We start from the raw sequence: 25,736 nt of genomic DNA, 5'->3' as shown, positions 1-25,736 counted from the left end.
TGCTGCTGAATAAGGGTCGTAACAGCATTTCAGTAGTTATTTTTGCCGAGGGGTGCCTTGAAAAAAATTTCAGAGCCATCAAGGGTGCCTTCAACCGAAAAAGTTTGGGAACCACTGCATTACGTTATTTTCACTACAGTCCCTCTTTCAATCCATCTCACTAAGGGGGGAACCCCACCACCAACCGACAGGGACACAGATGGCAATAAAATCCCGCAGACATTGTAGCCCTTCCTCTCATAATGCCAGCTGGGGCTCCACGTCATTCCGCAGCGCTGACTTTCACACCATCTGATGAACACCCCAGATAAGGATCAGTCAGTGGCGTCTGCAAAGCAGTTACATATTCGTGTGAAGAAACAAGTGTATGAAAGTAGCAGAGGGTGTGTGATAATTACACAGGCATGCCGGATATTTCTTCTAGTCTCCCTGACGCACTCTGGACTGTTCTCAGCGATGGGGTGATGAACTTTCAGCTAAATCCAAAACTGAGCAAGTCAAATCCTCAAAACTTATCATGTCGATCAAGTGCCCATTAGAGCTATTACCTTTAAAGCGGACCTGAACTCAGAACTTCCTCTCTGCTCTAAAATATAAGCAACAGCATAATACATTTTAAAGAAAAACATTTCTTTGTAACAGCTTACAGAACTCCTGCAATAAATCTGCACTTTTTCCTTCCTGCTTTCAAGAAAAGGTTAACATCCTGTGTTTACATATTAGCTGTGTCTGCCGAGAATTGACGGATTTCTGTGCTGACACAGCTGAGAGATCAAATTACGCTGGTGATTACTTGAAGATGAGGGGTGATTAAGCAGCCTTCTTTCTCTAAAAACTCACAGGGTGCATTTATCTCTGTTTTCCTTGTATCCTGTGCAAGAGTTCAGGTCCACTTTAAAATGGGAGTTTTTAGATTGAAGGGGGGGAGGAGGAGAAGCAGGTTGCACAGCAGTGGCGAGCCTGTTTAGTGCATGAAACATATTGAGTCCAGTACTTCTCCTCTACGCTCTGTTTATCATCCCAGTTGCTATTAGCATATGCCTTGTACATTTTGGGTTTACTTGGGCTGTGGGTTTGCTCAAAACAGGTCTTTGATTAGCAATGGAGTGTACCTGCACTACTCATTTTACTCGGATTATAATACTGGCATGACCCCTCCCGTATAAGCTGTTACTCTGTGCCTGTACTGATAGTAAACTAGCTGCTGTGTGTGCTGGTCTCTGCTTCCTCCAGTATGTACAGTATGAGCTGTTACTCTGTGCCTGTACTGATAGTACACTAGCTGCAGTGTGTGCTGATCTCTGCTTCCTCCAGTATGTACATTATGAGCTTTTACTTTGTGCCTGTACTGATAGTAAACTAGCTGCAGTGCATGCTAATGTTTTCTATCTACAATATAATCTGTCATTCTGTGCTTATACTAGCTGCAGTGCGTAATGATCTTTTCTACCTCCAGTATGTATAGTATTCGCTGTTATTAAATGCCTGTACTGATAGTAAACTAGCTGCAGTGTGCGCTGATCTCTGCTACCTCCAGTATGTACAGTAAGCTGTTACTCTGTTCCTGTACTGGTAGTAAAGTAGCTTTAGTGTTGTCTCCAGTATGTAGAGTTGCTACTCTATGGATAGTAAAGTAACTGCAGTGTGTGCTGATCTCTGCTACCTCAAGTATGTACTGTACAGTATAAGCTGTTACTCTGTGCCTGTACTGATAGTAAACTAGCTGCAGTGTGTGTTGATCTCTGATAACTCCAATATGTACAGTATACGCTGTTACTCTGTGCCTGTACTGATAGTAAACTAGCTGCAGTGTGTGTTGATCTATGATAACTCCAATATGTACAGTATACGCTGTTACTCTGTGCCTGTACTGATAGTAAACTAGCTGCAGTGTGTGTTGATCTATGGTAACTCCAATATGTACAGTATACGCTGTTACTCTGTGCCTGTACTGATAGTAAACTAGCTGCAGTGTGTGTTGATCTATGATAACTCCAATATGTACAGTATACGCTGTTACTCTGTGCCTGTACTGATAGTAAACTAGCTGCAGTGTGTGTTGATCTCTGCTTACTCCAATATGTACAGTATACGCTGTTACTTTGTGCCAGTACTGATCGTAAGGAAGCCAAAGCGTGTTGATCTGTTTTGAAAAATTAGCTTCTGAAGTATTACATCCCCTCTATCTTGTCATCTGTCTCTCTCACCTTTTTCTCCTTGAGAAAATCTTACCAGTACATCAGATAATACTGAGGAGTACTGGCTACACTACTTGGGCTGTGTATCTGTGAACAAGCACTGGTCTTCCCATTCCTCTTACACTCTTTATCTGAGCTTCACTATTTGGGCTGTGTATTTGTGAATAAGCACTGATTTCCCCATTCATTTAATTCTCCCTCTCTAAGCTCCACTATTTGTGCTGTGTATCTGTGAATAAGTACTGATTTCCCCATTCATCTTGTTCTCTCTTTCTGAGCTCCACTACTTGGCCTGTGTATTTGTGAATAAGCACTGATTTCCCCATTCACCTCATACACCCTCTCTGAGCTCTACTATTAGGACTGTGAATCTGTGAATAAGTACTGATTTCCCCATTATCCCTCTCGGAGCTCCACTATTTGGCCTGTGTATTTGTGAATTTGCACTGTTTTCACCATTCATCTCGCATACCCTCTGTGAGCTCCACTATTAGGGCTATGTATCTGAATAAACACTGATTTCCCAATTCATTTTACTCACACCCTCTAAGCAACACAACTTGGGCTGAATTTGTTAATTCTGTTTTAGCTTAGTGCAGTTGGCTGATGGTGTAATGGTTGAGGGCTCTGCCCCTGACACAGGAGACCAGGGTTCGAATCTCGGCTCTGCCTGTTCAGTAAGCCAGCACTAATTCAGTAGGAGACCTTTGGCAAGTCTCCCTTACACTGCTACTGCCAATAGAGCGCGCCCTAGTGGCTGCTGCTCTGCTCTGGCGCTTTGAGTCCGCAAGGAGAAAAGCGCAATATAAATGTTATTTGTCTTGTCTTGTCTTTGTCTAGTGTAGAGGGGGGATAAGTTAAACTTCTGTTCAAAGTTTTTATTTCTCTGTCCCCACCTTTGACAGTTTCTCTCACTTCCTGTCTTCAGTTAGCGGTAATAGCAGGACAGAGGTTCTGATGGTCCCCCCACAACCTGTCCATAGCTTAGAGGAGTTTTTCAGCCCCCTGCCATCTCCCCGCTTGTGTAACAGGCGGCGTTTGTTTGCTCGGAGCCTGGATTACCTGAGGCCGGAGTTAAGGTTCTCGGGAGAAATCTGTTTTATACGTCCGCGTGAGTTTTACAGAGATTTTATTTATGGGTCCTGTTATGGTGAACTCTCCTCAACCCTGCGGAATCAAGAGGGCGAGTGAAGTTTATTTATGACGTGAGCCAGCCGTGCAAATTACCAGTTAAAGAGGAACTCCAGTGAAAATAATAAAAAAAAAGTGCTTCATTTTTACAATAATTATGTATAAATGATTTAGTCAGTGTTTGTAAAATCTTTTAAATCCCTGATTTACATTCTGACATTTATTACTTGGTGACATTTTTACTGTTGGCAGGTGATGTAGCTGCTGCATGCTTTTTTGGCAGTTGGAAACAGCTGTAAACAGCGATTTCCCACAATGCAGCAAGGTTCACAGACAGGAAACTGCCAAGTGTACGTACTTTTCTTGTTTCTTGTGGGAGGGGTGTCACCACAATATCAGCCATACAGCACCCCCTGATGGTCTGTCTGTGAAAAGGAATAGATTTCTCATGTAAAAGGGGGTATCGGCTACTGATTGGGATAAAGTTCAATTCTTGGTCAGAGTTTCTCTTTAAGGTAGTTTGATCTTTTCTGTTATCGGAGAAAAAACACAGTGCAATGAGGCAGAATTTGACTGAAAATTAGAATATTCCTATACTTACCTGCTCCATGCTGCTCCGCCAAACCTGGCCACAGGCTGCCGAAGGAAGTGTCCCACATCAAGTATGGAGGCCATATCTCCTCTTTGTCTGTTATTGTCTAACCAGAGAGTGTTTCGCAAGGCTGGTACTGGTTTTGCTTGAGAGAATAGCTAGCCATTTACGGGGAGTACATATAGTGGTGCCGCTTTTAACTTGGGCACCATTTTCATGCCGATAATTAAAATATCAGTAATATAGTATTATCTATATTTTACTATCGAAGTTAACTGGTGCACTATTGTCTCTCTCCCCCGTCCCCCATTGCCTAAAACTAACCCTCCCTCCTAAAGTAACTACTCTCTGTAGTACTAGCCATTCCTGGAGGGAGGAGGAGCGGGCTCACGCTGCATATGAGTCAGGAGGATAAAAGTTTACTTACACAGTCATGCTATGCCAATCTGTGGGGAGGGATGTTGGGGGGCCACCACTAGACCAACAAGGCTAAGGGGGGATAACCCACTTGACCACCATGGACCTTTAAAGGGGAAGGGGGATCATTCACCAGACTTAAAGTGGAAGGAGAAAACCCACTAAACTACCAGGGGCCCTTGAAGGGTACCGTGAGACACCAGGTAATGCTTAGAAAGGAAGGCGAAGTACCGCTAGACCACCAAGAAAGAGATGGCACTATTATACTACCAAGTACTCCCTTAAGTGGGAAGGGAGGAGAACCACTAGACCGCCACTGAAAGCTATTGCGGTTGGGGGGGGGGGGGCACTAGACTACCAGGGAGAGCTGTGGGAGAAAGGAGGTTGAGCAGACTACCAAAAAATGCCTTAAAGAGACTCCATAACAAAAATTTCATCCGGTTTTCTTCCATCCTACAAGTTCCAAAAGCTATTCTAATGTGTTCTGGCTTACTGCAGCACGTTCTACTATCACCATCTCTGTAATAAATCAACTTATCTCTCTCTTGTCAGACTTGTCAGCCTGTGTCTGGAAGGCTGCCAAGTTCTTCAGTGTTGTGGTTCTGTGATGCATCTCCCCCTCCAGGCCCCTCTCTGCACACTGCCTGTGTATTATTTAGATTAGTGCAGCTTCTTTCTGCTCTATTATCTTTTACAAGCTGGATAAATCCTCCTCTGAGCTGGCTGGGCTTTCACATACTGAAGAATTACATACAGGCAGAGCTGTCTGCACTCTGCAGGAAGAAACAGCCTGACACTTCAGTGGAAGATAGCTGCAGAGGGAAAGAAACACACAAATGATCTCTTGAGATTAAAAAGGAAAGGTGTATACAGCCTGCTTGTGTATGGATGTATTTTCTATGTGTACATCAACCTATTTCCTGTTTTGATGGCCATTTTGTTTGTTTACAAACAAACTTTCTAAAACTGTTTTTAACCACTTTTAATGCGGCGGGGAGCGGCGAAATTGTGACAGGAGATGTCCCCTAACGCACTGGTATGTTAACTTTTGTGCGATTTTATCAATACAGATTCTCTTTAAGCTCCTTAGCGGTAATCCTGAGTCAGGCTCGGGACGGAAATCTGCAGCTCAGAGCAGTGATCCCGTGCCTGAATGAGTTACATGCAGGAGCTGCTGCAGATCTCTCTGTGGTATGTTTTGTTTCTTGTTTTTAGGGTATAAAAGCTTGCGAAAAATTGCGCCGCTTTTAGACCCTAAATCCTGAAATAATAATGTCACCAGGGAGTTTAAAGAGAACCTGTACTGAGTAAAAATATTTAAAATAAACACTTGAGGTAACTTCAAATGAACATTACATAGATACCTTGCCATCAGTTCCTCTCAGAAGCTCACCATTTTCTTCTGACAATGATCCCTTCCAGTCTGACAATATTTTGTCAGATCTGAAATATATCAGTTGCTGTCAGTAAAATATCAGTTGCTGTCAGTTATAGCTGAGAGGAAAACTGATGTACCAGGTAATGTCCATGTTTCCCTATGGCTCAAGTGGGCGATGTTACAGTTAAACAGTGTGCTGACCAGAAAGCTGTTATGGGTAATGGCCATTTTCAAAATGGAGGACGGAAAAGTCCCTTGATCACAGTGAACAAACAGGACGCGGGACAGGAGAAAGACACTGAGAAGTAGACTACATGGAAGGTAAGTATGACTTGTGTATGCTGATTTTGACTTTTCATTTTCAGTTCAGGTTTTCTTTAAAGGGGAAGGGGTCCACTCCTAGACAATCACTGGCTGCAGGTAGACAGTTGGCTGACACCATCATGAACAATGATCAGGGCTTTATAAGTGGACCACCAGACCGGATCAGTAACATGCTTCTCTTTGAGTTCCATCCTCTGTATACTTGGAAACACTGATCCCATCACATATATGTACGCCATGTTGCCGTTGTCTTTGATTTCCCATTTCTAATTCCTTATTTCATTCTCCCGGCAGGGCAGAGCGTCAACCCCAAGATGGCTGGTTTGATTGGATTAAATGGACCTCACAACAAGCAGCCCTTCATGGTGGCGTTTTTCAAAGCCACAGAGATCCACCTACGAAGTGTCCGGTCCACAGGTGGTGGTGGTGGAGGAGGAGGAGGCGGCAAACAACGCAACCAAAACCGATCCAAATCGCCAAAGAACCAGGAGGCGCTAAGGGTGTCCAATATAGCAGGTGAGCAAAGCAGAGGAATCAGTAGAGGAGCTAAAGTGAGCTTGTTAGAATGAAAAGATGTAAGCTACCAGTACTTACTTGTTTTTAAAACTAAGTCTTGTGTCAAAAAAATTACTTCATAATAGTAAGCTTTTCAATTCATGTTTGAAATCTTTGACTTGAATTTGGTCACAGGAAGTAGATATTTATGTCGATAGTATGCCCCCCAACACAGCATGTGCAGATATTCTGTCCTGCAACACAGAGGAGAACTCCTCCGGAGGAGAAGCAGCCATTCATGTGGCGCCTAAAGAACATCTTTGCTACAGACGGTGAAGCATACCCAGGTGACAACCTGCAGTCCAAATGGACCCATATGGATGGGTGGTGCCATCACTGCTATTCTATATGTGGGTTGCAGATATATGTAAAGATGCAGTGGACCCCCCTATAAGGGATGCGACTCCTGCCGTCATGGGGGGGGGGCACTAGGGCCCGCTCAGGGACTTTTGGGGGGCAGGAGAGGTCGCAGCATAAGAGGAGAGTGTGGCAGATCGGTGGGGGGGGGGGTAAATCCCCCCCTTCCCTTACCTCGGGCTCTCCTCTCAGTGCTCCCCCTCCTGCAATCATTGGTGGTGTTCGTGGCAGCAGCGGCGGTGGCGGCAGGGTGACTCATTACCTCCTTCTCGCTGGAGGACTTCCGTTCTCTAAGTGCAATTTCCTGTTTACACAGGAAGTTGCATGAAGCACTTAGAGAACGGAAGTCCTCCAGCGAGAAGGGGATAATGAGTCATCCTGCCGCCACCGCCGCTGCTGCCACGAACACCACCAATGATTGCAGGAGGGGGAGCACTGAGAGGAGAGCCCTAAGTGAGGGAGGGGGGGGGGGAATTCTCCCCCCTCCCCACTGATCTGCCACACTCTCTTATGCTGCGACCCCTCCTGCCCCCCAAAAGTCCCTGAGCGGGCCCTAGTGGGGGCCGGATTATTTTTTTGCAGGGGGGCCTGGGGATTTCTAGGTACGCCCCTGAGTGGACCACATCTATAAGTAATAGATTTTGAGAGTGGGGGACCAGTGAAAAAGCCTCAGGGGGCCGCATTCAGCCTGCGGGCCTTAGTTTGAGGACCACTGCATTAGACATTGAATATAAAACTGTAGTAATTAATGTACCAATCCCTCCTACCAGTCTAGGCTAGGAGAATAGACATGCTGAACTTTTTGGTTGACCTGTGACCCGGGGACTATGCCAACTATCTGGGCCCATGCTATTGCCGTGACTGGTCCCACCATCCCCATCTTGGGGCTGGGACTAGCGTGGCTCCTCTTGGTCTACACCCCAACGTTGTGTAGATTTCAGTATTGTGATTGGCTTCAAGATTTAAGGTCCGACGCCAAACCACGAAACACAAAGAAGAGTAGACAGAAGATAAAGTATAAGTAAGATAAATGACTGAAAGAGAAGGAGGTGAGAGCTCGCCTATAGATTGGTCAATAAAGGTTCCTCCATAGAAGGGTGTTCTAGTTTAAAGTGGAAAACAAAAGTTTGCTTTCTTAAAACAGAAATAATTTGCAATAATTTAGGTTGGAGTGAGCTCCGAGATGTCTCCCAGTGCATCACTGCTGAATGTATGCAAATTAACCATCGTTGCCCTTTCTGTTCTGTTTTAAGAAAGCAAACTTGTTTTCCATGCATTTTAGTATGGGGGCTTTTAGGACCTTTGTGGCCCTTTACACACTCCAATGAGTTCTGGTTCACCATGAGCTTGCTGGTTATACTTTACCTCTAGTTTAAAGTGTAACTGTCGGGCATAAAATAAAAAATGAATTCTTTATTTTTATCTGGTAAACAAGTAATAAGGATGGTAACCAGGCAATCCAAAAGTTAAAAATCACTCTTACTTTTCTTGTCCATAAAACATCATTCCCCAGTTTCCCTGGCTCTTATTTGGTACATCTGCCGCACAAAGGAAGTTGCAGCCGGGCATATTGGGTTTTCTTTTTTTTCTTCCATACTTTCCTCCCCTGTTCCCCTCAGACATAACTAATGCAGCCTGATTGGCTGAAGCCTCTTTCCCTCCCATTTTCCCCTCCCACACCTCTGTCCCTCTCTGATTGGCCAATATTTCTCAGGCTGAGACAATGCACTTACTGCTGCAGAGCTGGGTGGGAGTGTCTAAAGACTGGGAGGAGGGCGGGCAATAATACACAGACAGAGTAAGGGCTCATTCACACTAGAAGCGCTTTTCTGAGCGTTTTGCGATTGATAAGCGCTTTTTAACCTCCCTGGCGTTATGATTATTTCCAGATTGAGGGTTTAAAAGCTATACAATTTTTTTCACACGCTTTCAGACATTGCAGCTCCTGCATATAACTCACCCAGGAATGGGATTACTGCTCTGATCTGCGGGTTTCCGTCCCGAGCCTGACTCGGGATTACCGCTAAGGAGGTTAAAATCACTCCCATTCACTTTCATTAAAATTGTGGAAAATTACCGCGATTTTTGCGGACACGATCGCCAATTTGCGGCTATTTTTCTGCGATGTTTACAGTGATTTTAATGAAAGTGAATGGGAGAGATTTTAAAAACCGCAAATCAATCGCAAAACACTCAGAAAAGCACTTCTAGTGTGAATGGGCCCTAAGGGAGGAAATTATGTCAGGATTGGCTTCAAGATAGACACAGTCAAAATGGAAAATCCTAAGAAGGATTTTCTCTTTTTTTACTATAGAAAAATCACTAAAATCAAAATGTGGACAGTGCAATACGTATTTTTTTCTGCGATAGTATGACTGACCGCTCCTCTTTGGAGTGGGTTAGAATTACAAACATAAAACTCTTGTACCTATTGCAACAGATGCGTACATTGATCTAAACCTAAATAAAAAATTATCCTAAAGGGAAATGCTTATCATAAAAAATGCCATAAACATAGACTGGTTCAGCAAGAGTCTATTTCTGTAATGAAAAAATAACAAAAATGATGCTTTCACTGCAATTTGCATCAAGCTAAGAATTTAAATGAATTCTGGCATATAAGACAACCCCCCAACTTTCCCAGTTGAAATATAGAGTTTGAGATATACTCGATATACTCGCCGTATAAGACTACCCCTCTTCCAACGCACACCAAATAAAAATGAAAAAAAATTATATACTGGTGCTATGTATGAACAGATACTGGTGCTGTACTGTATGTGGTACTCAGTATATAACAGTATATAGGTGATTGACTGGTCAACTCTCCCTAAGCGGATTGGTCAGCTCTCCTTGTCTCCCTGTTTATCAGAGCGGTATAGGAGAATAAATTGCGCTGTGCCCATAAAATACGCCTCTTTCACCCTTCTGGCCCCGCCCTTGTATCCTATTTACCTCCTTCTCTGCCTCTCAGATCTCACACATGTGCGCCTGCGCCGCTTCACTACAGTTCTCAGCAGCGAGATCTGAGAGGCGGTAACAGGATAGGGCGTATCACCCGGCATCAATGACACCCGGCGTATAAGACGACCCCTGACTGTTCAGAAGATTTTAAAGGGTTAAAAAGTAGTCTTATACACCAGAATATACAGTACTAGCAGACCCAAGCCCGTGCCCGCGTGCGCGCACCCGGCCGCCCGCTCACACGCCCGGCTCCCTGGCCCCGTCCTCCTGTCTCTGTGAGGCTGGGTCCGTACTGCACACATGCCCAGTAGCAAAAAGCACGGACCCAGCTACACAGGGACAGCGTGATGCAGGGACACGGAGATTATTATAGAGGTTAATAAAATGACACTTCTTCCAACCCTAAGGGCTGGTTCAGACGGGCGTTTTTGTGGCGTTTAACACAGCGTTTCAGACGCAGCGTTTTTTGGAATCTACTGCCATCCCATGCAAGTGAATGTGAGCGTTTAGAGCTGGCTTTTGCAGGCTTTCATGAAAGCCTGGCAGTAGATCCCAGCGTTGCGTCTAGTCTCAAAAGCAACATGCTGCTTTCAGAGGCAGTAAACTCAAGGAAACAATAGCAGAGACCAGAACTGCTAGCCTTGAACGCTTTTCAAAAGCCTTCAAAAGCTAGCTTTTAAACGCTGGCGTTTGAACACAATGCCAAGCAAAAGCTCAGCAGACGCCTGTGTGAACCAGCCCTAACAGCGACATGCTATGCAAAGCAGGAGTCACACTTGACAAAATTGTAGCTGTTTACCCCGCACATAATGCTTCCCAACGCACAATCACAGTGCAGCGGGAGCGTATCCCAATCAACGGTGCCGCCAATTTTAGGCTGAATGTACTGATCGGACATGCTGGAAAATCTTGGTCCGACTTGTGTCCCCCCGTGGGGGGTGTAAATGCGAAAGTATGAGGTGGGCAGCAGGAATAGTATGACTGGAGGGGCATAAAACATTAGGGGGACAGCGTCTGGGGGCGTCGTGGCTGCGTCACAAGGCCGATTCCCACAACCTTTCGTTCTGAAATAGATCAAGAATCGGCCTGCCGTTTATGGTGGTCAACAGATCGATCTCAGATCAGATTCAATCAGAGAAAGATCTGTCTCTTGGTCGATCGGCCGCCAAAATCTCTACATGTATGGCTACCTTAAAGCGGATCCGAGATGAAAAACTAACTATAACAAGTAACTTGTCTATATATCTTATCTAAAGTTTAGATAGTTTACACAGCAAATCTAGCTGCAAGCGGCTTCAACAGTTTGATTATTTATTCCTGTGATACAATGTGAGCGGCCATGTTCTGTTTGTCACATTACACAGGCAAGCTGATAACATCTCCAGCCCTCAGCCTGTGAAAACTTCACTCCCCTCTCCTCCTCCCCTCTGCCTCTGAAATCTCTGGCTGGTAACCTCCTCCTCCTGCCCAGACTGAGCTCCCATAAGCCCTTGCTACATGGGTCTGAGAGTGCCAAGGCACTGGAGAAGCCGTGGGCGAGGCTAGTGTAGTTTGTAGGGAATTAGAGTATAAAAACAAACAAAAAAAATAGTATTTGGTTTGAGGAATGCTCTATAAACTATATGAAAGGATCACAATTATGCAGTGAGTAAAAGTTTATCTCAGATCCACTTTAAAGGTGCCCATACATTGCCAGATTGGGCAGCAGATTTAATCATCAGATAGATCCCTCTATGATTGAATCCGATCAGAGAGTGAGCCCGTCACACATCTGCACACAGATTTCCAATACATTTCAGCATGCATCTATGCGGCCATCTCCGCCTGCCCAGCCCCTCAGGTCTCCCCATGTAATGCCCTTCCCCCACAGACCTATGGTGAAAGTTGCACTGTAGTTTTGGCTCACCTGTCCACCATTGTGCATCCTCCCCTGCATCTGTCTCCATTGCCACCGCGGGCGCCTGTACCCCTGTGACCCTGCCGTACATGACTCCGGCGGCCATGAAGAGAGGACACGGAACATAGGAGGAGCACACCAGCAGACAGGTGGATCAAAACTACACTGCAACACTCACCACAGGCCCCGAGGAGGGTACACTTTACCTATGGAGGGGAGACCAGCTGGAGATCCGTCGATCATCAGGAAATCGATGTGCCATTATCGTCGTGCACCCCACCCAAAGCCTTTCAAGCCAGATCAGCATGCCAGATTTATTGTTTTGATATCGACCAAATTGACGACTGGGTGGCTACATTGGGGCATCAATCTTTGCCAGATTCTATCACGATGATCAAATCAATGTTGCAAATCAAGTAATGTATGCGCCTTTACTGAAGCAAGGGGAAGTAAGGCATTTATGTTTTCAGTACAGACTGTGGTGAGAGTCCATGTGTGACATTGACCATCTGTGGTGTCTTTCCAGAAAACAGCAGCACGGACCAGAAGCAGGCCTGTAAGAAGCATGAGCTGTACGTGAGCTTCCGGGATCTGGGCTGGCAGGTGAGGCCACACTGGCGACATTGCACCAATCACAGCCATGTGTCAGGACATGACCACCATATCAGCGCAGGGGGCCATGAGCTGCAAGGGCCTTATAACACAGTTATGAGAGAGAGAGGATCTGCGCTAGATTGAGGGGACCAGGTGCATTGTCTTTGCTTTCACAGTATATGAGCGGTACAAAACCAAGGTATGAGGCGTGAATAATCCCGGCACCAGCCAATAAAGACCAAACCGTCACCTTTATTGCATCCTCAAAACATCCAACATAAATTGCTTAGAAGTTTTTTTGCATCTGATGAAGCGGGGTTACCCTGTGAAACGCTTTGCAATATATGTCGGATGATTTGAGAATGCGGTGAAGGTAACTGTTTGAACTTTATTGGCTGGTGTGCAGATTTTTCACCTTAGCGATATAACGCATGCTTCCCACAAAACAGTGAATATCGCCATGTCTTAGGGTACATGAAAATCAGTCCTTCAGAGTGTGTTCCAATAGAACATCATATCATGTGGCATATACTGATGTGAATGGCGCCTAAAAATTTGCTCTCATACATGCACAATTCTATTCATATTTCACCTATCCTAATTTTCACGTCAAGCGCCACAGTTACAAAAACACCTCAAAATATATTATTTGGCTTGTCCCGATTAAAATGATACTATATATGCCATATTTTATCACTAGTTGGGCATGTAGGGAACTGTCATTGCCAGTCTGTAGTGATTGGATACAGTCACTAGGTTGCATAGTCCTGTAAAGATACATTGCTAGGCAACAGCATAGTGATGCATCTATACAACGTTGGGTCCCCGAACTGTCGGCCTTAGAGATCGCATCCGATCACTACGTGCAACAGCCTTTACAGATGTCCATGAATCTTAAAGGGAACCTGAGATGAAACGGAAACAAAAAAATCATACATACCTGGGGATTCCTCCAGCCCCCTCCGGCCTGATCACTCCCTCGGCGCCGTCCTCCGCCTTTGTACCGTCAGTAAGGGCTCATGGTGCACCCAGCCTGGCGCAGTACTACTGCGCAGGTGCAGAACTCTCCTGGCCACAGGAGCAAGAAGGGGAAGCGCGCCCAGCCACACTGCACATGCACAGACTGGCCAAGATACCGGGAGCCCTTACGGAGGATACAGAAGGTGGAGGACAGCACTGAGGGAGCGATCAGGCCGGAGGGGGCCCCAGGTATGTATGAAGTTTTGTTTTTTGTTTTTTCTCTGGTACAGTTTAAATTGTACCAGAGATGACTAAATGCAAAACATTTATACTGAAAGTGCCTTGGCTCTCTGAAAACCTGTGGGCGTGGCTTGTTTAGTTTATAGGGAATTAGAGTATTAAAACAAAAAGGTATTTGGCTTGAGGAATGCCCTATAAACAATAGGAAAGATACACAATTATGCAATGTGTAAAACCACTTTAAGCTTCCTTCAGCCCCCTCCACACCGATCACTCCCACGCGGTCTTCCTCCACCTTCCTGTTCTCCTGCTAGAAGCCCCATAAGTTTTGCCAGTCGGGGCATGCGCAGTGCAGCTGCTTGTGCCGTTTCTCCCCGTCTCACTTCCACGTCAGGAAGCATTTTGTGCCTGCGCAGTACTATGGCGCAGAGCGCTCCCGGCAACAGGAGCACGCGGCCGGGCCATGCATTGCACCCCAACTGGCCAGGCTAACAGGGCTACTAGCAAGAGAATGGGAATGCAGAGGAAGGCAGCGTGGAGCGATCCATGCAGAGGGGGCTGGAGGAAGCCCCAGGTATGTAGAAGTCTTGTATTCAGTCATCTCAGGGTCACTTTAAGGTCAAGTATTGGTGTCACAATAGGTTAATTAGTTACCGGTATCTAGGGATTACAATTTACAGATGACCCGAAGTCTTGCACAGGACACAAGGAAAACACAGAATAATCCACCCTGTATGTATTTAGAGAGTTTAGCCTGTGTAATTCCCAATCATCTGTGACTAATCACAACTGTAATTTGGTCTATCAGCTGTGTCAGCTCAGGAATCTCTGCAGTCCTTGGCAGAGCTGCTAATTGGTAAACACAGGATGTTAATTGTATCCATGAAAGCAGGAAGTAGACACATTGCAGATTTATTGCAGAGTTTCTTTCAGTTGTAAGAAATAAATGTTTTTCTGTAAAGGTTGTTATTGTTGCTTATCTTTTAAATAAAAGACGAAGTTCTGAGTTGAGGACAGCTGAAGTGAGAAGAATATGGAGGCTGCCATATTTATTTCCTGTTACGCAATTCCAGTTGCCTGCTTTCCTGCTGATTCTCTGATACTTTTAGCCATAGCCCCTGAACAAGCATGCAGCAGATCAGGTGTTTCTGACATCACTGTGTGATCTGACAAGATTAGCTGCATGCTTCTGGCACTACTGCAGCCAAATAGATCAGCAGGGCTGCCAGGCAACTGGTATTGTTAAAAAGTAAATAAATATGGCAGCCTCCTTATCACTCTCACTTCAGTTTTCCTTAAACTTTGGAACACTTCAGAAAAATAACAACACTTTGGCTTTTCTGAGGTGGGGTGGAGTTTGAATCATCAATTATGGGCGAGTAATTAATCCTACCACCAGCCGATTCTTGCAGCAATAATAGAGAGCCTTATATTTATTGCAGGGTCTCTATTTTACAGCGGAAGTACTGTTTTCTTTAAAGGGATACTGTAGGGGGGTCGGGGGAAAATGAGCTGAACTTACCTGGGGCTTCTAATGGTCCCTTGCAGACATCCTGTGCCCGCGCAGCCACTCCCCGATGCTCCGGCCCCGCCTCCGGTTCACTTCTGGAATTTCTGACTTTGAAGTCAGAAAACCACTGCGCCTGCACGCCCGTGTCCTCGCTCCCGCTGATGTCACCAGGAGTGTACTGCGCAGACACAGACCATACTGGGCCTGCGCTGTTCGCTCTTGATGACATCAGCGGGATCGAGGGCACGGCAACGCAGGCGCAGTGGTTTTCAGACTTTAAAGTCTGAAATTCCAGAAGTGAACCGGAGGCGGGGCCGGAGCATCGGTGAGTGGCTGCGCCAACACAGGATGTCTGCGGGGGACCGTTAGAAGCCCCGGGTAAGTTCAACTCATTTTCCCCCGATCCCCCTACAGTATCCCTTTAAGGGCCCGTTTTCACTAAGTGGAAACAGAACCTGAAGCGGAAAAAAACTTAAAAAAAAAAATATTATGAATTGTATGTGTAGTACAGATAATAAATAGAACATTAGTAGCAAAGAAGAGTCTCATATTTATAACATTGCATCATTCTGTCACAGTTGCAGTTTAGAAACTACACTCTGTCTTTTAAACTATGAAACAGAGCAGAACTAATGACCCTTTGAACTTTCCTGCAGTAAGGCTCTGTTCACATCTAAAATCAAATCGCTGATGGCACCGATTTTCATTTTTTTTTTTTTTTTCCGTTTTTTAGTGCTTTTGCAGAGCAATTTAATTTTGTCACTTCCTGTGAGTTCAGTCACGTCAGTCAGGAAGGGAACTCTTTGACCCAGGAAAAGAATACAATGTATTGTGAACGCAATCGCCACATAAAGCGGTTTTGTGAGTGTTTTGCGTTTATCCTATACCTTTCATTGAGGCAAAATCGCCTCAAAAATGGTACAGGCAGCGGATCGAAATCAACCCTCAGATGTGAACTCTCTCATAGACAATCATTGCACAACCATTTTTAGAGCGATTTTGAAAATCGCCTGTGCTTGAAAAAATGCCAAAAAACCTTATCTCAAGCTGCCTCTCGCGGTTCCTTGCCGGTTTAAGTGCTTCAGAAAACAGGACTGTATTTGAACCAGTGGGTCAGAGAGCTCAGAGAAGCTCTTTTGCATAGATAACTGAAGTTTTTTTTTTTTTACTCTTCCTGTACTGGAAAACATGAGACTCTTTTCTGTACTACACATAAAAATAATTACCTTAAAAGTTTATTTTCGCTTCGTGTTGGTTTTAAATCTTATAAGGACCAGCTTGCTTGAGCGTAGTTTATTATTGCTATGGTGCATTCATACTATACTTCTCCTGCAGGACTGGATTATCGCTCCTGAGGGCTACGCCGCCTATTACTGTGAAGGAGAATGTGCCTTCCCTTTAAATTCCTACATGAATGCCACAAACCACGCTATCGTACAAACACTGGTAAGTTATAAGTGTTGGCATGAATGCATACAAACAGCGTACATGGTTTGACTGGACTGTGCGAGAGTTTCATTTAGGAAAGTGGACAGGTGATGATACGCTGTATAACTGTGCTCTGCATTCATGGATGCTTTGCTGTTCTTCCTCTGTTCCTGTTTTTCTTCTCTTTTTTTTTTTTTTGTCACTGTGTGCTTGCGCCTTCCATGTATATGTATGTATAGTGGATGCATGTTATCCCTGACACCGGTCAAGTAAATCTTATAACAAGTTACCATACTGAGTGTTTTGTACACAGATTCAAGACCGTTCCATGATAAAAAAAATAACAGACTGAGATACTCCTGGAGTGGCCACCCCCATTCATAGACAGACTAATAGCCATACAAATAGTGTACATAAAAAAAAAACTGAGGTACGCTGATGCTTAAAGGGGAACTGAAGAGAGAGGGATATGGAGGCTGTCATGTTTATTTCCTTTTAAGTAATACCAGTTGCCTGTCAGCCCTGCTGATCCTCTGCCTCTAATACTATTAGCCATAGCCCCTGAACAAGCATTCAGCAGATCAGGTGTTTCAGTGGCTCAGACTTTAAAGTCAGATCAGACAAGACTAGCTGCATGCTTGTTTCTGGTTTTATTCAGATACTACTGCAGAGAAATAGACCAGCAGGGCTGCCAGGCAACTGGTATTGCTTAAAAGGAAATAAACATGACAGCCTACATATACCTCTCTTTTCAGTTCCCCTTTAAGTTATAGGCAGCTGAGTTAGTCCAGAGGTACTGCCTCTGCCTGTGAAGCATGAGATAATGAGTTTGACGCTCGGGTCAGGAAAAAAAAATGTTATAGTTATCTGGCATACCATCTGTGTAATAATCATCATTAGAGTCCCGAATCGGCCAGGATCCATCATGAAGCTCCAACTCTTTTACCAGAAAGACCTTGGACTTTCTATATATCACATAGAGAAAGGCCTCTGCCATATTCGGCAAGGGGGCAGAGCTTTGTGCCTGTACCCAGAAGATATGGGACTCTGGTGAAGATTATTACACGGATTGCATGCTAGGAAATGATAACTTTAAAAGTAAGTGACAAAGCTGGAGCAGTAAAGAAGGCGGCTTTGGATTGCATAGAGCCTTTCCGTTCTTCCACCTGGTCCATCGTTCCAGCACCATCCTCTGTTACAGATATTTGATCTGGGCAGTTGAGTTCCGAGGACAAGAGCATACCTTTATGCGCCAGTCTGGACGTAGTATCTCTGAAAAGCTGTTCGGGGGAATAGCTTAGCCAGCGGGCATCGTAAGAACTGGAAGGCACTTACACTTTCCTGTTCAGAAACTAGTATCTTGTAATCCCACTTCCTGGAATGTCTACATTGAGCTGTGCCTAAACAGTGACTTATGCAAGGTCCCACCCACCCCTTCTGTATAAAACTGAATATGGATGAGATAGGTGGTTAACTGTGCAGCTAAAGAAACAAATGTGAAAACTATTTCTCTACTCCATGCTTGTTACTACCTTTGTCACAGCTAATGTCTGCCACCTTCAGACACGTTTTCAACTCTTAATGCTTGGAAACGTAGCCTAGCTTTCATTGTTCCTCCTAATTGTACAACAGTGGCAAGCACATTTTCCCATGGCTAAAGCTGGCCATACGTAACTCGATTTATGACCAGATCGACCACTAAATAGATCCCTCCTTGATCGAATCTGATCATTGAGAGTTCTATTGGCTGCCCAGTGATTTGCAATAGAATTCAGCATGAAATCTATGGCACATTGACCTACTGCCGGACGTGCCTCCCTCCCCTCCACCCTCGTAAAGTGACGCACAGATTTTGAATGTTATTTGCCATCTTTCATACACAGACAGAAACGAGCTCTGCAGCACAGATCTTACAAAACATTTGTGCCTAGGAAGTGGCTTTCACCTTTACACATGAGGATTATTTCTTAAACCTTGCTTTATTTATTATCAGGTTCATTTTATCAACCCAGACACAGTCCCGAAGCCTTGCTGCGCCCCGACTCAGCTCACCGCCATCTCCGTCCTTTATTTCGATGACAGCTCCAACGTCATCCTCAAGAAGTACAGGAACATGGTCGTCAGGACCTGCGGGTGTCACTAGAAGCCTCGGCGATCTGCAGCCTCGTCAACAACAAACCCAATAGGACTCCACGTTCAAGGTCGAACTTTTAACCTAACGGCCAAAACCCACCAACTATTCACTGTCAACAAGCGCCTGTTTTTATCACCGGTAACGTTTCACGTGATCAGATGCAGATCTCTCGGGGGATTCCGGATTGTTTTGAATTGATCGACACTGGCAATTCCACTTGCGCCGCCTTTGCAATAAAGCTCTGACTCGTGGTTTGAAAATACCCCTCTGTTTACATCACTGTAGTTTGGAGCAAAGGATTCTGAGAAGAAGCAGACCTCAGTCGTTGTAGCCACTTGGTTGGTTGTGATTGGCTTGCAAACCCCCTTTTACAACTGAGCTTGATGATGGGGGTGGGGTTATATTTTTCCCGCTGACGCTTGAATTAACCGTCTGGGCCACACCAGCTGTCCGGTACAAGATTGAGTCATTCTGGTTATCTTATAATACTGCTGCCAACTCACTGTAAGCACAAGTGCGACCAACCATGTGTCCCTCTTCCAACAGACTGGGCGGCATTCCCCTTCCATGCCTTTCTGACCTCCCCAGGGAGTAAACCCTATAGAGAAGATACAAAATAATTATTTTTATAAGGCTGGTTTGTTTCTTTTTTCCTGAATTGCGAGATGGTCTCTGGCAAATTTCTTTGCAGGTTGAAAATAAACCGGTTTCTTTAATACAATTTTATAGACCCCGATGTTCTGTTGATGCAGGTCAGTCATTGAGAGGTCACTAGCCAAACACATGATGCATTTTGTGTGCTCAGTGGGAGGCTAATTGATGCCAGTTTGCATGCACATGAAATGCAAATTGTATGCAGGTTGGAGCTGGGCCAATCCACATAACTGCTTGTGATTGGACACCATTCTAAGTTGCATACGATTTGCATGCAATTGGGAATCATTAAAGCGGACCTGAACTCAGAACTTCCTTTCTGCTCTAAAAGATGCGCAGCAGCATAATAACCTTTAAACAAAAACATTTATTTTTTTTACAGCTGATACAAATCCTGCAATAAATCTGCAGTGTGTCTACTTTCTGCTTTCATGGAAGCAGACATATTATTAACATCCTGTGTTTACCAATGAGCTCTCTGCTGTGGCAGTCAGCTGACACAGCTGAGGGATCAAATTACAACTTGTGCTTAGTCACAGATGCAGGGGTCTTCCTTCTGTTTTGTGCAAGACTTCAGGTCCATTTTAAGGTGGCCATACAACTGTAGACTTGGCAGCCGATCAACCATCAGATTCGATAATTATCCAATCCGATGAAAATCTGTATTGCCAAGAGCTCGCCCGATCGACAATTCAACCAATTTTAGGCCAAAATTGGTCGTATGTATTGATCAGACATGCTGCAAAATCTCAAGCCAGCATGCACAGATTCAACGGGGTGCGACAATCGCAAACGATGAACGCTGCAGAAACCCCTGGCCACTGACACACTGCTACTGCCTATGGAGCGCACCCTAGTGGCTGCAGCTCCGGTGCTTTGAGTCCGCCAGGCGGAAAGCGCAATATAAATGCTCTGTGTCTATTTACTGTATGTACTCGGCAACCAGAAGGCGTACGAGAGGAATCGGCGCGGGAGACTTGGGCGCAGGGCACAGCTGGTAAATGGCTGTTCCTGCTGCTGCACAAGTCCCGGCCGTGTTAAATACTATTCCCCCATCCAGGACGCCATGGATAGGGGGGAATTAGTAATGGTGTAGAGACCGGCACCATCAATAGGTAAATATGCTCTTTATTGGTAAAAAAGACACATTGACATGAAGCACGACGTTTCGGAGGGATGTCCTCCTTTCTCAAGTGGATGTCAGTGTCTAAATAAAAACACAGCGAATAAACACTTAAATAGTACATCGGCATGGAGTATGGACCAATCACATTAGAGTACGCCTATGGCGACCAATCCCCTGTCTGCTACTCAGAGCGGACCTGATGGGGAACCTAATTCATAATATTCTAATGTGTGCTGACGTGGATTACCCAAGAGGCGCTGTGCAGTAAAGGGCGGCGGCGCCCCCGGTTCAACCCCACAGTGTCGAGACGCCGACCAATCAGCTGACCGTCTCGCATGGCGTCACACTGGCACCGCCCACATGGCGAGGCGGACCAGATGGGAGACAGTGTCAGCACGGGGCGGCAGACGGCACGCCCCTAAGGCCCGGTACGTCATAACAACACGTGGGCGAGATGTAAACAAACCGCCCACGTGATAGTAGCACTGGAGGAATCACCGCCAGCGCCGCCCCCGTCACCGCACGCGCTGTCAGATAGTGCAAGCATCTGAAGGGAAAGAATGAACAAACAGGTTAAACACAATATACGGACAACACACAACATAAGACTGGAAGATGGTACCTTATATAAATGGCTGCATATCATATTCCCTATTCATACCGCGGGGTTCTAGGGTATCTAATCTCTTTATCCAGACAGCCTCCCTATATAATAACCTCTTTATTCTATTGCCTCCCCTCCTTAGCAAAGGAACATGTTCTAATATTTGAAATCTAAGCTGACTAACTGAATGGCCCGCCTGCATAAAATGAAAAGGAACTGATAAATCTCTACATCTATTGCGTATGGTACTCTTATGGGCCGCAAGTCTAACCTTCATAGGCTGGGTCGTCTGACCCACATATAGCAGGCCACATGGACATTTTAGTGCATAAACAATATATTTTGAGTTACAGTCAAACTGTCCCTGTATCTTGAAGGCAGTACCAGAATGGGGATGGTGTATGACAGGTCCTCGAATAACACTATTACAGTTGATGCAATTTAGGCAGGGGTAAGTACCATTAGGACGATGAGAGTGTGGCTGGACTACACGACTGGGACCCAAGTCAGCGCGTACCAACTTGTCCCTCAGTGTCGGAGCCCGTTTATAGGACATAAGGGGAGGGGCCTGGAATTCAATAATGTCTGGAAAACCTTCTTTTAAAATATGCCAATTATGGCGAATAGCATTAGCTATTTCCCCACTATGAATATTAAATTGAGAAACAAAGGGAATCCTTTTGTTGTGTCCACGTCTACGGTTAGTATTGTCACTTCTGGGACAACATAACCTCTGTCTGGCCCTGCTCAAAACCTGTTGGGGATAATGTCTCTGTAAAAATCTCTGTTCCATTTCATCTAGTCTCTGCTCTCTTAATTCTGAATCCTCAACTATACGACTCACACGTTGGAATTGACTACCTGGAATGGAGAGGATTGTACTAGGTGGGTGAAAGCTATCAAAACACAACACTGAGTTGGTGTCCGTGGGTTTTTTATATAAGTCTGTGCTCAACCCACCATTAGACAACCGTACAGTTGTGTCCAGAAAGCTCACCTCATCCTTATCACAATATATAGTAAGACGAATAGCAGGACATTGTACCTGCAACTGATCTACAAATTGAACAAGGCTCGAATGTGGCCCCACCCACACGCAAAAAACATCATCAATATAACGGTGCCAACAATGGGCAAAAGTAGTAAATAATTCATTAGTATAAACGAAAGATTCCTCATAGAGGTTCATAAAGATGTTTGCGTAGGATGGGGCCCCATTCGAGCCCATAGCTGTTCCCCGCACCTGTAAAAAATATTGATCCTCAACTAGGAAATAGTTGTAAGTTAACAAAAATCTCAGCAGATCACACAAAAACCGTATCTGTTTCACATCAAAATCAGAAGCACAAGTAAGTATATGCTCCACAGCCTCTACACCCCCATCATGTGGGATGGAGGTGTAGAGGCTTTCAACATCCAACGTAACCAGAAGGGCCCCCTCTGGGATGGGCGGCAATCTCTCCAGTGTCTCAATAAACATTCTTTCCCTTCAGATGCTTGCACTATCTGACAGCGCGTGCGGTGACGGGGGCGGCGCTGGCGGTGATTCCTCCAGTGCTACTATCACGTGGGCGGTTTGTTTACATCTCGCCCACGTGTTGTTATGACGTACCGGGCCTTAGGGGCGTGCCGTCTGCCGCCCCGTGCTGACACTGTCTCCCATCTGGTCCGCCTCGCCATGTGGGCGGTGCCAGTGTGACGCCATCCGAGACGGTCAGCTGATTGGTCGGCGTCTCGACACTGTGGGGTTGAACCGGGGGCGCCGCCGCCCTTTACTGCACAGCGCCTCTTGGGTAATCCACGTCAGCACACATTAGATTATTATGAATTAGGTTCCCCATCAGGTCCGCTCTGAGTAGCAGACAGGGGATTGGTCGCCATAGGCGTACTCTAATGTGATTGGTCCATACTCCATGCCGATGTACTATTTAAGTGTTTATTCGCTGTGTTTTTATTTAGACACTGACATCCACTTGAGAAAGGAGGACATCCCTCCGAAACGTCGTGCTTCATGTCAATGTGTCTTTTTTTACCAATAAAGAGCATATTTACCTATTGATTGTGCCGGTCTCTACACCATTACTTTGACCTTAGAGCCAGAAGTGCTGCCTGACTCTTCTGACCGTGGCACATCATTGAAGCTTTATACAGGAAGTGCTGTCCATTCCTACTTTTGCCCATGGATAGGGGGGAATGAAATAATTCGGCTTCCAACAATTGCTGGAAGCCGAACTATTGTGTTTTAAAAGTAACTTCAGCTCCGTCTTCTGACGGCGCCGAAGTTGCTCCCTGTGTGCCGCTACGGCTGTAATTCCTATTACGGCCTATGGTGGCGCCGGCTGCGCCCAAGTCTCCTGCGCTGGATTCACCATGTTCGACCAGAAGAGAGATATAGATGGACAGCGTCTGCTTTCAGGGCTGGCCACACACCTTAAAGAACAAGTGGCACCCATGCTAACCTAGAAATAAAAAACACATATAAGTAGATAAATACTAGTTCTACTTACATAACAGATGTATTGCACTGTCCATGTTATGATTCCTGTGAATTTTATAAAGGAAATGCAGAGAATCCTATTCTAGACAGTTTCCATCTTGGTTACATATGACTGAAGCTAATCCTGACATCATTTCCTCTGTCTTTTTTTTTTCTCCTCTTGTTAATTGTGTAACAGTTACCTGCCCTCCTCCCAGAATGTTCAGACACTCCCACTGAGGTCTATACTAGGAAGTGCGCTGTCTTATGTTATTAGAAGGAGGGGGAACTAAAGAGAAGATAGGAATATATTATAGATAATATAGATAAAAAGACCCCCAGCATGCAGCTGTTTGGCAATGGCAATTAAAGAGCCAGTGCTCCTAAGGTATGTGATAACTCCAAAACCTAACAGCAGAAAAAGTTTTGAATGCAGAATTAGCGACTTTATCACTTAATACACTCAGACGAGTTGCTGTTGAAATTTGAATGGCACCAATCCCGCTTTAAGGCTGGTTGCACACATTGGGCTCGATTCTCTAAACCGTGATAACTCGTATCACGGCCGCGCTAGCGTTTTTGCGTGTGAAAATTTGTGATTACGTGCGAAAACGCTGGCGCGATATGAGTTGTCACGGTTTAGTGAATCAAGGCCATTGTGCTGTGCGATTCATGTGTGGCAGAAAAGCCAAATGCACCCCTGGATCGATCAAACCACTTCCATCCCACGGTCTCACACCGCAGGTATGGCGACCTGTCTCATTGACCTTAATGGCCTCTGCGATGCTGAAGATGGTTCCGTAACGTGCTAGTGTGAAAGTAGCCCCAAGAGGACCTGTAGGCTAGGAACACATTTGTCAGTGTGGAAAACGGACCGTTCAACTAGGATACCTGATCCAGGGGGACTGAGTGGACCAGGTAGCCTCCAAAACCGCTGCTCCTGTAAGCCACACTGGCCCACTTTCATTGTGACCCAGAGAAAGTGAAAGTGGGCCAGTGTGGCTCACAGGAGCAGCGGTTTTGGAGGCTACCTGGTCCACTCAGTCCCCCTGGATCAGGTATCCTAGTTGAACGGCCCGTTTAGTCCACCCGTAAGGGTTTAAAAAGTAGGTACTTTATTTGGCACTTAACTGACAACGCGTTTCGCGGTTTAAAACCACTTCCTCAGGTCGAATACTGTGCCTTACTATTTGCAGCAGCTATCCTGGGCGTCTATAAATTTTTATTATGGTATTAGTTTAAGATTTTTCATTGTGCTAACATTGACTAAATAACACACACATATAAATATATATATATATATATATATATATATATATATATAGTCCCCGATTTACAGACTCCCGACTTACAAAAAATCCACCAATACGAACGGCCCGATCCCATTGCGATGATGTCATTTCCGTGGGTGAAGTTTGAAGAAGCGTTTTCAAACGTCCCGACTTAAGAACGGATTCAAGTTAAGCACAAATCTACAACACACTGCAGATTTATTGCAGGACTTGTATCAGCTCTAACAGACATTTTTTTCTTTAAAGGTTATTATGCTGTTGGGTATCTTTTAGAGCAGAGAGGAAGTTCTGAGTTCAGGTCCGCTTTAATTGCAGGTCTTGACATCTTCACTGCTGGCAGGTGCATCACTGCCGATTGTTGCGCATATTCCTATAGATGTATTCTTGTTAAAGCGCTAAATCTCCCGTCATGCATTGCGGTGGCAGGGGCAGCAGGGTACTGGCGTGGTTGTTTTTTATCGCCAGCAGCTACAGCTGGTACGCTGAAGACAGAGGATGGCATATACACGGAGGAGTAGGCAGCAACCCCTCCAGGGGCGCTCAGTGCCTGCTGCCCCGCCTCCTCTCCCCCATGGCTCACATCATTTGCGATCAATGCTAAAGATGTACGTGTACCTGTAGGGAGAAACTGCCCCATATCAAGTGCTGTAATAACAGCGCAGGAGATTGGGCCGCAGCCGGCGCCCCCATAGACCGTAATAGGAATTACGGCTATAGCGGTGCGCAGTGAGTAACTTTGGTGCCGTCCGAAGACGGAGCTGAAATTACTTTTAAAACACTGTAATTCGTCCGCCAGGAATAGCTGGAAGCCGAATTACGTCATTCCCCACCATCCACGTGGACCTGGAGGGGGAATGGTAATTAACACCGCCGGGACTTGTGCAGCAGCAGGATAAGCCATATAT

At 45.4% G+C, this 25,736-nt stretch overlaps 2 protein-coding genes across 9 annotated transcripts in view; one reads left to right on the top strand and one right to left on the bottom strand.

Moving 5' to 3' along the window:
* BMP7 (bone morphogenetic protein 7) overlaps window positions 1–19,400 on the top strand; it is a 121,222-nt gene extending 101,822 nt beyond the window's left edge. Inside the window, exons 4-7 of the mRNA XM_068263147.1 lie at window positions 6,335–6,556; window positions 12,340–12,416; window positions 16,453–16,563; window positions 18,539–19,400. Of these exons, the coding sequence (XP_068119248.1) occupies window positions 6,335–6,556; window positions 12,340–12,416; window positions 16,453–16,563; window positions 18,539–18,688 (560 nt within the window). The 3' untranslated portion in view covers window positions 18,689–19,400. The remainder of the gene's footprint in view (window positions 1–6,334; window positions 6,557–12,339; window positions 12,417–16,452; window positions 16,564–18,538) is intronic.
* Window positions 1–25,736, bottom strand: part of SPO11 (SPO11 initiator of meiotic double strand breaks) — a 693,959-nt gene that overhangs the window by 267,191 nt on the left and 401,032 nt on the right. The gene's annotated exons all lie outside the window — the stretch shown is intronic.

This window comes from Hyperolius riggenbachi, chromosome 12 (genome assembly GCF_040937935.1).
Source record: "Hyperolius riggenbachi isolate aHypRig1 chromosome 12, aHypRig1.pri, whole genome shotgun sequence".
Taxonomy (NCBI): Eukaryota; Metazoa; Chordata; class Amphibia; order Anura; family Hyperoliidae; genus Hyperolius; species Hyperolius riggenbachi.
The sequence above is the reverse complement of the archived record's forward strand: the minus strand, read 5'-3'. Positions and strand labels throughout refer to the sequence as shown.